Source organism: Macaca thibetana, chromosome 3 (assembly GCF_024542745.1).
Source record: "Macaca thibetana thibetana isolate TM-01 chromosome 3, ASM2454274v1, whole genome shotgun sequence".
Taxonomy (NCBI): domain Eukaryota; kingdom Metazoa; phylum Chordata; class Mammalia; order Primates; family Cercopithecidae; genus Macaca; species Macaca thibetana.
Genome location: NC_065580.1, coordinates 54,438,248 through 54,450,335, shown reverse-complemented (window position 1 = coordinate 54,450,335; position 12,088 = coordinate 54,438,248). Strand labels below are relative to the sequence as shown.

The following is a 12,088-nucleotide window of genomic DNA, read 5'->3' as shown; positions in this document are numbered from 1 at the left end:
GAAAATAATTTTAGTTCTCAGGTTCACAACATTAAAAGCCCCAATTGGGATAGTTAGACCAGCAGTATCAGCAGGCCCAAGTAACCCAAGTCATAGACCCCCTATTGCTTTTTTCATTTTGCTTCATTTTCCTTTGAAGAAAGACCCAATTACAAAGGTTTGTGGATTTTTCTATGAATGTTCCCTCCATAGAGGTTACATTCAGCTCTTTAGCAAGAAAAATGCCAGAGCAATTAGTGGCTCTGGGGAACCACTAGCCATTTGTGTACTATTTCAGAAGAACCCATTGTGGGCATCAGTAGCCTCTACACAGAGATTCCTTTCAGAATGCAAATGTTTCTTAACCATTTGGAAGATACCTAAAATTGAAATCAACAGTGATATCCTCACAAGGGCGCTTCTGTTGTATACTCTGCATTAGAAGATGTCATGGCATGGTTTCTTTTCATCATTCTTCTCTGCTCACCTCCAGCTTGTGAGCTCTCATTTCTCTTTAGCGTTCAAGAATGTTCTCTCAGCCCAGTGGTGTGGCTCACGCCTGTAATCCCAGCACTTTGGGAGGCAGAGATGGGTGGATCACTTGAGGTCAGGAGTTTGAAACCAGCCTGACCAACATGGTGAAAACCTGTCTCTACGAAAAATACAAAAATTAGTTGGGTGTGGCGGCAGGCACATATAATCCCAGCTACTTAGGAGGCTGAGACAGGAGAATCACTTGAACCCGGGAGGCAGAGGTTGCAGTGAGCCAAGATCGTGCCATTGCACTCCAGCCTGGGCGACAGAGCAAGACTCTGTCTAAAAAAAAAAAACAAAACAAAAAAAAAAAAAAAAAAAAAAAACACCTGCACGTTGTTCACATGTACCCTAGAACTTAAAGTATAATAATAATTTTTTTTAAAAAAAAAGGAATTGGATAAAAAAAAAAAAGATGATCTCTGATATACTTCCAGAAAACCTGCTTGCTGCCAAAATGAAGAAACACATATCTGCAAGGAGGTTAGTCATTTCCTAGGTGACATTTTAATAAGAAACCCATTTTTGGATAATAGTCCAATTGAAACTAATTCTTTACTATCCCTCCTGGTCAGGAAATAACATGTCCAAATTAATCTAATGTCCTGGTGCCTTGTATATTCTAATGTTTACTATAGTGATCGTGCTACATCTTAAGGGATTATCAATTTGTGAAGAATCAGAAATAACTAATTATAAAGCCAAGAAGAATATTATTTAAACTTTCATTGACGGAGGCATTAGCCTAGGATCTTGCAGGTACTTCTTAGGATTAGGAACAGCTGTTAGTTTCCAGCGGCTATACAAATTGTGCAGGTTAATAAGGTTCTGGTTAACAGAATGCCAGAAAACAGAAATGTATTACAGCACTCAAGCATTAATGCAGAATATAATAGTCATGCCTTTCCGAAGAAACCAACAGAGCCTAAACTATTTTAATGCCTTAAATTAAATATACTAAACTTTGGGGGTGTTAACCTTTCAGAAACTGAACAAAATAGCCAAGTAGGAGGAGTTTGGATAGGAGGAGAAGAAAATGTACATTTTGATAATACATGTCAGAAAATAAAACTTTTGTTATGCTATGGCCATCTAAAGTTTTAAAAGCTTTTAAGTGCAATTGTGCGCTTTTTAACCCTACCATACAACTATTTAGATTTTCAAAACAGAGAATTTAGAAAGGGATGAAGTCTTCCACTTTAAGAAAGCTAAATGATGAGAACACATGGGCACATAGAGTGGAACAACACACACTGGGACCATTCAGAGGGGGGAGGGTGGGAGGAGGGAGAGGACCAGGAAAAATAACTAATGGGTATTAGCTTAACACCTGGATGATGAAATAATCGTACAACAAACCCCATGACACAAGTTTACCTATGTAACAAACCTGCACATATACTCCTGAACTTAAAAGCTCAAAAAAAAGAATATATCCAAAAAGAAAAAAGAAAAGGCTGACAAGAAGTGGATGGAGAACTCGTACACACTGCAGTGCCCTGTAGCCTGAAGAACTGAAATACCCTTGGTAGGTGGGCTAAACATTTTTTTCCAGGCACCCAAAACCCTGACCTTGTTAGCCTGGTTTCAAGCGTTCTCTAACCAGCCAACTCTCTCGCATTATTGAAAATAAGAGTTGCATCTCAGAAATTCTTTTTCTGTAACTTTCAGCAAAATAGCCATTGCATAAAGTACTGTTGTATATTATTCCATCTATCTTCTCATATTCTTCGCTTAAAATTTCATTTAGAAAGCCATATACTTTGAAAACAGGGAACAACGGCTTGCCATTCTTATTCCCCTGTGGTTTTAATTCAGAGTTAATTCTAGCTCTGTTTTTTATCCCAATTTGAAATTTAGAGTTTCCAGAAATGACGGTTCTAAGATAGCCTACCTTCAAGACAGAAGGACTTTGAGAAAAGACATCTTTGTTGACATAACCATTCCACACACATCCTTTTCCAGTGAAGTTGTCCTATAACGTTCAGTAACCTGCCTGAGCTTATGTCAGTTGGTGATTTCTATTAACTTCAGCTGAGGCCGGGCGCGGTGGCTCACGCCTGTAATCCCAGCACTCTGGGAGGCCAAGGCGGGCGGATCACCAGGTCAGGAGATGGAGACCATCCTGGCTAACAGGGTGAAACCCCGTCTCTACTAAAAATACAAAAAAGCCGGGGGCCTGTAGTCCCAGTTACTCAGAGGCTGAGGCAGGAGAATGGCGTGAACCCGGAAGGCGGAGCTTGCAGTGAGCCGAGATCGCACCACTGCACTCCAGCCTGGGTGACACAGCGAGACTCTGTCTCAAAAAAAAAAAAAAAAACTTCAGTTGAAACTGTAATATAAGTTATTCTTCAGGTGATTCCCATTTGTAAAATAAAAATATTCAATTTTCTTTTTTTCTTTATAAGAAACTAATTTTCTCACAAATAAAATTATTTAATATGTAAAAACCATTTAGAATATTTTTAAATATTCCAAGTAATCCTTAGAGGTGTTTTTTTTTTTTTTTTCATCTATAGTTTGAATTCAAAGATCTTCTGCATCCTCCTAAATAAAAGGAGTTCTTTTCATGGAACCCAAGTGTTTTAACAATGTTATCACTAGACAACGCCTTAGAGAGCAAGTTGGGTACTGACTAGTGACTGCTGGGAGATACAGAGAGAACAGAAATTTGAAAACATTTTCAAATCACCAACTTTACCTTTTAAAAATTATTCTCGGCAGGGTGTGGTGCTCACACCTGCAATCCCAACACTTTGGGAGGCTGAAAGGGCAGATCATGAGGTCAGGAGTTCAAGACCAACCTGGCCAACATGGTGAAACCCCATCTCTACTAAAAACACAAAAAATTCGCTGGGCATGGTGGCATGTGCCTGTAATCCCAGCTACTTGGGAGTCTGAGGCAGGAGAATTGCTTTAACCCAGGAGGTAGAGGTTGCAATGAGCCAAGATCACCCTACTGCACTCCAGTCTGGGTGACAGAGTGAGACTCTGTCTCAGGCAAAAAATAATAATAATAATAATAATAATAATATTCTCCCAAGTACTTGTAATCTGTTGTCTAATCATAACAAATTTGCTTCTGTTAAATGTCAACTAAATATGAACCCATCTTCAACTAGATTTGAGATTGTGATATTGACCTCCATGAACCATATTTTAGAGTGTATTACAGCTCCTTTAACTGTTCATTCATTTTTCCATTTTCAAACATATTTTAGTGCCTATTATGTAGTTGCACTATTTTAGTCGCTATATATTTGATAATGAACCAAAGACTTTTTTTATGTTCCTGCGTACATGTGCAGTTTCTTACATAGGTGAATGTGTGCCATGGTGACTTGCTGCACCTATCACCTAGGTATTAAGCCTAGCATGCATTAGCTATTTTTTCTGATGTGCTCCTTCACCCTGCCTGACCCAACAGGCCCCAGTGTATGTTGTTCACCCCTGTGTCTGTGTGTTCACATTGTTCAACTCCTTCTTGTAAGTGAGACCATGCGGTGTTTGATTTTCTGTTCCTGCATTAGTTTGCTAAAGATAATGACTTCCAGCTCCATCCATGTCCCTGCAAAAGACATGATTTCACTCCTTTTTATGGATGCATGGTATTCCATGGTATATATGTACCACATTTTCTTTATCCAATCTATCATTGATGGGCATCTGAGTTGATTCCATGTCTTTGCTATTGTGAATAGTGCTGCAATAAACATATGCATACATGTGTCTTTATAATACAATGATTTATGTTCCTTTGGGTATACCCAGTAATGGGATTGCTGGGTCAAATGCTATTTCTGGTTCTAGGTCCTTGAGGAATTGTCACACTGTCTTCTACAATGGTTGAACCAATTTACATTCTCACCAATAGTGTAAAAGTGTTCCCATTTCTCCACAACCTCACCAGTATCTGTTGCTTCTCGGGTTTTTAATAATCACCATTCTGACTGGCATGAGATGGCATCTCATTGTGGCTTTGATTTGCATTTCTCTAATGATGAGTGACGTTGAGCTTTTTTCATGTTTGTTAGCCGCATAAATGTCTTCTTTTGAGAAGTGTCTGTTCATATCCTTTGCCCACTTTTTAATTGGTTTGTTTGTGTTTTTTCTTGTAAATTTGTTTAAGTTTCTTGTAGATTCTGAATATTAGACCTTTGTCAGATACATAGATTGCAAAACTTTTCTCCCATTCTGTAGGTTGTCTGTTCACTTTGATGATAGTTTCTTCTGTATAGAAGCTGTTCAGTTTAATTAAATCCCATTTGTCAATTTTTGCTTTTGCTGCAATTGTTTTTTTTTCCTCATGAAATCTTTGGCCATGCCTATGTCCTGAATGGTATTGCCTAGATTTTCTTTTAGGGTTTTTATAGCTTTGAGTTTTACATTTAAGTTGGATCAAAGACTTTCTTCAGAAAGTGTATAGTCTCTTAATTGAGATAATACTTGTAAATTAATAACTATAACAATGTAAAAAGTAACCAGGATCCTAAACTAGGACTTGTCAACAGCTATGAAAGTGCAGAGACAGGCAATGTTACAAATCAAGAAGAATTTGAGATGGCTTGCTCTGTGGAGGGTGTTACATTTGGCTTGAGTGCTAAAAGATATTTAACAATGGAACATTTAGGGAAAATCATGGCAAATACTCCAAAGAGAAGAGAAAAAAGAAAGATCCAAAAACTTGGAGTCATGTGAGGTTCAACCCAGGTGTAAAAGTAAGTGGGGTTTGGATTACAGAGTTTTTGATACCCGACTAAGATGCCTGCCTGTTCTTTAACGTCCAGTAGGGAGCCAGCAAAAATGTTGGGCTTGATGATCTAGGCAATCACGTGTAACCTGGATTTGAGTGAGGGTAAACTGAAGGCAGAGAAAAGTTACGACTCTTTATGAGAAGTATTAAAGGGCTAAAGTAGGGGAGTGTCAATAATACCTACCTATGCAGAAAGAGTGCACAGGTAGATTAGAGAAGCATGGCAACACTTGGGATGTGGGTCAAAGAAAAGAGAAGAATCAAATATGACCCGCAGTTTTGAACCATTATTCTGTAAAAAAAAAAAACAAATAACTAAAGGAGAGTTCTCCCAGGCAGCCTTTCTACTTGTCACCCCTCTTGGTTTCTGTCTCCTCCAGACCTGCCCTGTAGAGCCATGTACCTGCTAAAAAGGAAGAAAGTAGGTACCCATTCCTGTATTGTTCAGTAAGCTGTGGTAAAGCAAGAGTTATATAGCAACCCTCTTGCCAGCTTCAGGAATTATTTGACCCTGATAGTCACAGAACTCTAACTCAGTGTGGCTAAGCTACATGCCCTGGAAACAGTAACCCACCATGAGGCATAGCCCTTGCCTGCTTTGCAACCTCAGCGTGATCACTTTCTCCAACCCAGTAACTGATCTCCCTATAGTTCCTCAAACACAGCAAGCCTCTTTCCAACACCAGAATCTTTGCACATGCTGTTCCCTGGAATATCTTTCATGCCAATTTCACTTGTCTAGTTTTTAGTCTGTTTTTGGCCTTAGCTTAAATGTTGCCCCCTCAAGAGGCCTTACCTGACCACCTTTTCTAAGGAAGGGCCAACTCTTTATTTTCTATCTGAGTCTTTAGTTTCTTTCCTAGTTAGTACTTACTACAACGTACAACTATTTTATCTGTATGCTTACTCATTTTCTTTTTGCCTCTTCTCCTGACAAAACATTAGCTCCATAATAACATAAACCATGGCTCTTCTCCTGGTCACTGTATCCCTAGCACCAAGAACAGCACTTGGTACTTCATAGGAGATACTCAATAAGCAATTGTTGAAGGAATTAGTGAATGAGTGGATGAACCCACTTGTTCAGAAAGCTCTGTATAACCAAAAAATAGGATCCTGAGTAATTCAATGAAATATTCAAAGAGACAACAATAGCTACTTTTCTTTTTTAATTTTCAAAGTAACCTCTTCCTATAAAGTGTATTTATAGAATTACCACAGTAATATTTGGGAAATTGAATGTAAGTATTCTCCAGGATTTCTTAATTTCCATAAAAGCTCTGTGGTGCCATAATATATTGCAGTGTTTTTCAGCCTTATTAAAAATGAAATCAAATGGAGAATAGAATAGAAAATATCAGCATGCATTGCATGTGGTAAGCATAGTTTCAAGAAACTTTTTTTATTGACACATAATAATTGCACATATTTATGGCAAACATATAATGTGAGGTTTTAATACATATTTATTGTGTAAAAATTAAAACAGAATAGTGTATCCATCACCTCATACATTTATCATTTCTTTGTGGCAAGAACATTCAAAATCCTCTCTTCTAGCTATTTTGGAAGGTATAATGTAATGTTGTCAACTAATAGTCATCCTACTGTGCAATAGAACACCAGAAATAATTCCTCCTACCTAACTGTAACTTTGTACCTGTTGACCAGTCTCTACCTATCCTTCTTCCTCAGTCCCTCCCAAGCCTCTGATAACCAGTATTTTACTCCACTTCTATGAGATCAACTCCTTTAGAGTCTATGTATAAGGGAGATCATGTGATATTTGTCTTTCTGTGCCTGGCTTATTTCACTTAACACAATGTCCTCCAGGTTCATTCATGTTGCTGCAAATGAAAGGATTTCATTCTTTTGATAGCTGAATAGTATATGCTTATATAACATTTTATTTATCCATTCATCCACTGATACACATTAGGTTGATTCTATACCTTGGCTATTGTAAAAAGTGTTGTAATAACATGGGAGTTCAGATATCTCTTTGACATACTGATTTTATTTCCTTTGGACATATACCCAGTAGTGGGATTGCTGAATTATATTGTAGTTCTATTTTTAATTTTTTTAGGAACCTCCAAATTGTTTTCCAGATGGCTGTACCAGTTTATATTCCACCAATAGTGTATTATAGTTCCCCTTTCTCTATATCCATACCAGAAAAACAAAGAAAAAGAGGGAGAAAAGATGAAACTTTTCTGTGGCAGGGGAAGAGGGAGGATCCCAGTATAACAATATTTTTTATCGTGATTCAAAGTCAGTACACACTCTAGTGTTTGCCATATTATCCTTTTGTGGCTGCTGTCATAGCTCCTCAAAGCCAGCCTTGAATTGTTATTTTGCAGTATTATGATTCCTTATAACCTATTTGTAATGGAAGCCTTCCCACAAATGCACCCAAAATTTCCATTTCTTAATATTTTCTTATAGATCAACCTACCTTAACCTCCTTCAGGATGCTTGGACTCACAGTAAAGTGCATTCCCAGAGTTTCTTTCAATGCAGAGTGCTGGGCTGCTTTTAGCCTAACCAGCAAAACACACATGCACGCACGCGCGCACGCGCACACACACACACGCACACACACACACATTCAGAGTGAAAGGGGTAAGACTTGCTGTTTTTTAAATCAAGAATAATTTGAAACAATGATTTGACAGGCAATGGAAACATTTGCTAAGTTAAAGATTTGTTCACTTATCTTTTTTTTTTTTTCTTGTGTTTTTCTCTCTTTCTCTCCCAGCTGCCTGCCTTGTGCTTGGCTGTATGATCTTCCCTGATGGCTGGGACTCAGATGAAGTAAAACGGATGTGTGGAGAAAAGACAGACAAGTACACTCTCGGGGCCTGCTCAGTCCGCTGGGCATACATCCTGGCTATTATTGGAATTTTGGATGCCCTGATCCTCTCGTTTCTAGCATTTGTGCTTGGTAATCGACAAGACAGCTTGATGGCAGAGGAACTGAAGGCAGAAAATAAAGGTAAGATTGCTTTAGGGAACTCTTACCTGGATGCCTCAAGCACAAAAAAAATGGTGCTTTCCATTCTTTCCCCTCCAATACTACTGCTTCCCCTGTGGTTCTAATTTGCTGCCTCTTTTAATACTGTGTAGTTTGCAGACTTTACCCCAGACTCAACTCAAGAAGTTTATACAATAAAAATATAATATTATACTTACTTATCTTTCTGAAGCTCCCTTAGTCCATTATTATTATTTTGATGCATTTTTTTCCAGTTTCTTCTTCCCTCCTCCTCTGATTTCAGGTTTACCATCAGAACTTAATGGCTAAGATGCAACTGTGGGTGGTGTCTATTTGGTTGAATGGAAAGTACTTTCTTTCCATGTATTCAGCTATGTTTCAGGTTGAAATAAATGCCTGGAGAATCTCTAACATCATCTGTATACATCTTTATTAAACTATTTGTGATAATTGAATTCAGACCCAGCTTCTCAGAGAGAGGTAGTAACACTGGCCCCAAATAGTTAGTTAGAGATTTCTGTAGTTACCTAATTAACTGAATTTTAAATGTGTTATCTGGGTATCAAAAGTCCTCAGATTTCTTTTCAAAAAGAAATTGCCTTCTGAAACAGAAAGAAAACCAGGATAGAAAATAGGACATTGACTACTGAATGATACATAAATATATTACAGTGGGCGACTAAGAGGTAGCAAATTGTTATTGAAGATTAATCTTTTAAGTTTCTTTCCAGATTTCTAAACCAATTTCTTGGGATAGAATTTTGATGTCTCTGTTTTTTTAGTAGACTTAGATTCATTTAACAGTTTTATCTTTATGTTATCTTTAACTTTAATACTGTGCACCTACATTAGCACCTTTAGGTGAGTGGCTCCTTCTTCTAGCTCTTATTTCTAATTGGCAGCTAAATCCATCCTTGAAGTATGAGATTTAGCTTATTATTTCAAGTAGGTGCTAATTTCAAAAACCCTTCAGTGCTTCAACAGGACTCAAATATAAGTATATATTAGTTTCTACATAAATATCACATGTAATGATAGCATAGCAGGCTTTATATCTAGACCATCGCTGTTTATGCAGGTAAACTATGACATAGAAGTAAAATGGAGGAGCCTAGGAGAGCAGCAGTCATCCACAAACCCTTTATCTCCCTGATTTATAGGCAGAACACATATTAGTTTACTTAGTTCTATCAAAAGTATTCTGAACACAAAAATAACCCTTACACGGGGGAGTGGTGCTGAAACCTCCTAAAAACAAAACTATCACCTTCTCAGAGTTGCCCTTTCTAGATAAAAAGGATGATATGAAGATAATTACACTTTTATTTACATTATAGATTTTGTACTTTCACATGCGTTCATTAATGTGGTACCTTTGTTGTTTTTGTAGCTTGTTGGATAGACACAGGTCTCTGTACAGTTAACTTGACTTCAAATGTAATGCTAAGGATAGTTCAATATTAGAATAAGTTATCTTTTTCAAAAGAATGAATTGGGCCGGGCGCGGTGGCTCAAGCCTGTAATCCCAGCACTTTGGGAGGCCGAGACGGGCGGATCACGAGGTCAGGAGATCGAGACCATCCTGGCTAACACGGTGAAACTCCGTCTCTACTTAAAAATACAAAAAAAAAAAAAAAAAAAAAAAAAAAACTAGCCGGGCGAGGTGGCGGGCGCCTGTAGTCCCAGCTACTCGGGAGGCTGAGGCAGGAGAATGGCGTAAACCCGGGAGGCGGAGCTTGCAGTGAGCTGAGATCCGGCCACTGCACTCCAGCCTGGGCTACAGAGCCAGACTCCGTCTCAAAAAAAGAAAAAAAAATGAATTAAATAAAAGCCTAGCTTGTTCTGCAGATTCGTGATTTTTGCCACCACCTAAATGGACCAGAATGCTATTGTTTCCTGTACAGTTCAAAGTCATATTGAGAATCTTTCACTTTCCAGACATCTTTTGACCACAGAGAAGAAAATTCACAAGAAGAAAAATGTAACAAAAGCAGGAAGATTTTTACTTGGGAATTGAGAATTCTATCTCATACTCATGTATATGAGTGACAATAATTCTCCTGATTCATATTTCAGAAAAGAACAGCTAGAGGTATAGAATAATGCTCAATAGTTTTCAAAATTGGTCTTTTCTTCTGGTTGATGCGTTTAAACGTTGATGTCTGATCCTTTCCATCTGAGTCTTAAACAAAGCATCATGTTCAGTCAGTGATATATTAAACCACCTTGCTATAACTTTTGATGAGAAAGATTTTAAAAGGCCAATGTAAGGTTTAGGGATTGTCTTTGCATAATTTTTCTGTGTTCATCATCTTCGCCATTTGCACGTATGACCGTAGTTTCTTCCATCTTGTTCTGAAGGATGAAAATTAGTGGGAGTTCATCTGTATCAAACCTGATAGATCCAATAAAGCAGTTAGAACATAAGGCCACATTGATCAAACATTTTAGTTGCACCACATTTTCATTTTTCAATCAAAATTCCTTAATCTCAGACTCTGAGAAGATGTAAACAGCTCTATTGTAGGGCATATCAGACCCTCATGCAATTGGATCTATATAAAATCAGACCAGGATTTCTAAGCCTTGTATAAAATCTAGTCAAACCTGCATGTTCCTGGGAAATGGTACAAGATTTACACTTGCTATACAAAGTAGCCTTTATTGTTTGGTATTATTTAAACACTTGCTAAACATTGAAGCTTCCAAAGTCAGATTGTTTGAGGAAAGACCAATCAGTAGTTTTGTATGTTGTATGTGTGAACATAGTTTCATTAAACAGTAGTTTAATGGTGTTCAGGTGCATGTAATAATCAAAATTAAATGTCATCAATGCTATCTTCTATGGATTCTAAAGGAAGAGAGGTTGGTTTTAATTAAAAAGATAAGAATAATTTGAAATTGTATAATTAATTATATATAAATGGGTGCTTTTACAATTTGCATGAGTGCATTGATATAACTTTTCACCTTTTAAGACTTTTTTCACTTTTTTTTTTTTTTTTTTTTTTTTTTTTTTTTTTTTTTTTTTTTTTTTTTTGCTGCTCCTCTTGTTTTGGATTTCACTATTAAGTTTTTTCTGATAAAACTACAGAGATGTACTGTGGTAGCCAAGGCTTCCTTTCGGTTTCAGGACAATGCAATGAGACAGGCAAATCTAGTTCCAGCTCGGAATTTTAGAAGAATTTATTAAGCACATGATGCCTTTCAGTGTCATGGAAGAAGGCAATGTCATATCTCAAGACTTGGTTCAACAGAGCAAAGTATGCATACATTCTGATAGAGATTACACATCTGAAAGGGATGCACACTGTAATGTCTTTTATAATCTTCCAGTTTTATGGTTGATATGGTCTGGCTCTGTGTCCCCATCCAAATCTCATCTTAAATTGTAATCCAAATTGTAATTTCCACGTGTTGGGAAAGGGACCTCATGGGAAGTGATTAGATCATGGAGGTGGCTCCCCTATGCTGTTCTCGTGATAGTGAGTAATTTTCATGAGATCTGATGGTTTTATAAGTGTCTGGCATTTCCCCTGCTGGCACTTCTGTCTCCTGCTGCCATGTGAAGAAGTATGTATTTACTTCCCCTTCTACCATGATTGTAAGTTTCCTGAGGCCTCCCCAGCAATGTGGAACTGTGAGTCAATTAAAACTCTTTCCTTTATAAATTACACAGTCTCAAGAAGTTCTTCATAGCAGCATGAAAATGAACAAATGCAATGGTCTACCAGTTATATCACTTACATCCCATAATGAGTGACAAGAGCATTATAGTGAGAATAAGCCTGAAATTATAGAATATGCCCCCAATGTGAAGTTCT

The 12,088-nt window shown here is 37.5% G+C and overlaps 1 protein-coding gene across 3 annotated transcripts in view; it reads left to right on the top strand.

Moving 5' to 3' along the window:
* LHFPL3 (LHFPL tetraspan subfamily member 3) overlaps positions 1-12,088 on the top strand; it is a 567,114-nt gene that overhangs the window by 392,357 nt on the left and 162,669 nt on the right. For all 3 annotated transcript variants that reach the window (XM_050782718.1, XM_050782720.1, XM_050782717.1), the window contains exon 2: positions 8,028-8,264. In XM_050782718.1, the coding sequence (XP_050638675.1) occupies positions 8,028-8,264 (237 nt within the window). The remainder of the gene's footprint in view (positions 1-8,027; positions 8,265-12,088) is intronic.